The sequence below is a fragment of the Salvelinus fontinalis genome, chromosome 26 (genome assembly GCF_029448725.1).
Source record: "Salvelinus fontinalis isolate EN_2023a chromosome 26, ASM2944872v1, whole genome shotgun sequence".
NCBI lineage: Eukaryota > Metazoa > Chordata > Actinopteri > Salmoniformes > Salmonidae > Salvelinus > Salvelinus fontinalis.
Genome location: NC_074690.1, coordinates 11477758 through 11480587, shown reverse-complemented (window position 1 = coordinate 11480587; position 2830 = coordinate 11477758). Strand labels below are relative to the sequence as shown.

The following is a 2830-nucleotide window of genomic DNA, read 5'->3' as shown; positions in this document are numbered from 1 at the left end:
TACAGTGTATATCTTACTGTAGTAAGACACACACTGTAAGAGACACACTGAGTGTACAAATAATTAACACCTGCTCTTTCCATGACAGACTGACCAGGTGAATACAGGTGAAAGCTATGATCCCTTATTGATGTCACTTGTTAAATCCACTTCAATCAGTGTAGATGAAGGGGAGAAGAGACGTTAAATAATGATTTCTAAGCCTTGACAGAATTGAGCTATGGATTGTGTATGTGTACCAGTCATAGGGTGAATGAACAAGACAAAAGATGTACTGGGTATATTAGTAGGTACCAGGCGCAACAGTTTGTGTCTAGAACTGCAATGCTGCTGGGTTTTAACAACAGTTTCCCGTGTGTATCAAGAATTGTCCACCACCCAAAAGACATCCAGCCAACTTGACACAACTGTGGGAAGCATTGGAGTCAACATGGGCCAGCATCCCTGTGGAACGCTTTCGACACCTTGTAGAGTCCATGCCCCAACACAATATTAGAAAAGGGTTCTTAATGTTTGGTATACTCAGTGTATCTCTTCTATTGAGACCTGGCAAGGTCTTCTGATTGATAACTGTAGCATTATATACTACAATACCCATAATGCCCTATGTAACATATCCGGTTTTATGGTAGCACAATTAGCATAATGGTGTCCCTCGTTGTCAATACAAAAACAACGTTGAAAAAATATATTTAAAATAATGCTGTCTCATCCATATAAGGCATAAGATGCATCCCAAATGGCACCCTACCCATTACATAGTGAACCACTCTGGTCAAAAGTAGTGCACTATGTAGGGAACAGGGTGCCACCTGGCACGCAGACATGCCCACTGCTGCCTCAGCCATACAAGGTTTTGTCCTCCTGTAGGCTCAGTTTGATCATTTGAATAACCATACAGAGAGATACCATGTTGATGTAGCTTAGCCTAGACCTGCAGAGCGAGCCACAGGTGGTGTTGGAAATGAATTATGCTCCATGTAATGTCTGCTTTGGATCTGTCTATGTTGGCCTATTAATACTTGTCACCTATTTGGGGTAATGATAGCCTACTCTGTTCTCACTGTCTGATTCTAGGCCTACTCTCACACAACCAATGTTCCCTGGCCCATACACATGCAATGTTTCTCCCCTGTGAAAATAAGTGTTTTATGTTGTATAATTAAGCAATAAGGCACGGGGGTCTGTGGTATATGGCCAATATACCACGGCTAAGGGCTGTTCTCATGCACAATACAATGCAGAGTGCCTGGATACAGCCCTTAGCCATGGTATATTGGCCATATACCACAACCCCCAGGGTGCCTTATTGCTATTATAAACTGGTTACCAACATAATTAGATCAGTAAAAATACATGTTTGTCCGATATACCACGGCTGTCAGCCAATCAGCATTCAGGGCTCAAACCACCCAATTTATAATATTTTCATATGTTACCCTCTGCCCGAATGTATCTTTGCTTTTTTTGTCATATCAAAAGATAATAAAGTGAACAAAAGCATGCTTGATTCTGTACGGTATTGGTGACGCTCCTTTCTCTCTCTTTTAATCAGGAAACAGAAAAAGATCCTGTCCCAGAAGACAACTATCAAACGACTGTGCCACCTACTGGTCCCAGAGACCATTGTAAGTTCTACATGACTGTCCTGTGAGTCCTCACTATTGTTGTATTAAAGGTGGTACTGTTGTGTTGTGCCACAGAGAGTATGGCTTAATCTGATCTATATGAATTTCAGTAATGGGCGGCAGGGCCCTCACTACTGTAGAATGAAGGTAGATAAGCTATAAAGTAGCTACAAGTACAGTAGCTGTATACCCCTGTATTGACAGGTCTGTCATTCTTATTGTAGAATGAAGAGGACACCAGGACCAGCTCTGAGGTCATACACGCCTTCGAAATGGCTGTGTCTGGGCTGGACAAAGTCACCCCTGACCCCACAGTCTGACCCCTTAACCCCCCGCGTTTGACCCCTCAACCCTGAACCTGAACCCTGACTACCCTCATATCGGAAATGCATAAAAAAAACATGCTTCACCTGTATTGGCTTTGATTATATTTGGCTCTTCGGGGTACACGCTGTCTGTGCAGTAATGCTGTAATGAACTACCACAGGCACAATGTGGCGGTATATACATGGCTACAAATACCAGTGTCTGAATGGTGTTGACTCTGAGTAATCATTAAAAACAAAGACTGAAAGAGTGTAAAACATAAGATAATAATATGGATAGGTTGGGGTTTTGGACATAGATCTTGGCTTTATGATAGACAATATTTAATTGACCTCCCAGACTATACCCCTCAAGGTCACCAGCATTGCTTTTGGAAACGAGAACACAGTAGATTGATTACAGGGTGATCAATTGATGACTCATGGTAAGAAACAGGACAACAACATTAATTACTGAGTAAAATATAAATCTCTGATAAAGAAAACAAACTATGTTGCTTTTCTCTGATGCCAGCTCAAACAGAGGGCTGGATCAACAACACTTAGCTAACAGCGTGATCTGGCCTGTGTCATCTAGAAAGAGAGAGAGACTGACAGACCAAATGACAGACAGCCGGCCATTGGAATTCCCTGAATGTGATCTATAAACATGTTATCGTAAAATATTTATTACATGACATAAAAGGAGAAATATCACACTTCCCAGCCAAGAGACACACTCGGGTGAGTCCACAGGCCATTTAAGAGACACACTCGGGTGAGTCCACAGGCCATTTAAGAGACACACTCGGGTGAGTCCACAGGCCATTTAAGAGACACACTCGGGTGAGTCCACAGGCCATTTAAGAGACACACTCGGGTGAGTCCACAGGCCAT

General features: G+C 42.5%; 1 protein-coding gene across 1 annotated transcript in view; it reads left to right on the top strand.

Moving 5' to 3' along the window:
• The window catches only part of LOC129823647 (protein FAM227A-like), a 24112-nt gene extending 22069 nt beyond the window's left edge, over positions 1 to 2043 (top strand). The window contains exons 15-16 of the mRNA XM_055882515.1: positions 1556 to 1628; positions 1853 to 2043. Coding sequence (XP_055738490.1) covers positions 1556 to 1628; positions 1853 to 1948 — 169 coding nt within the window. The 3' untranslated portion in view covers positions 1949 to 2043. The remainder of the gene's footprint in view (positions 1 to 1555; positions 1629 to 1852) is intronic.
• Positions 2044 to 2830: the final 787 nt, after the last annotated feature.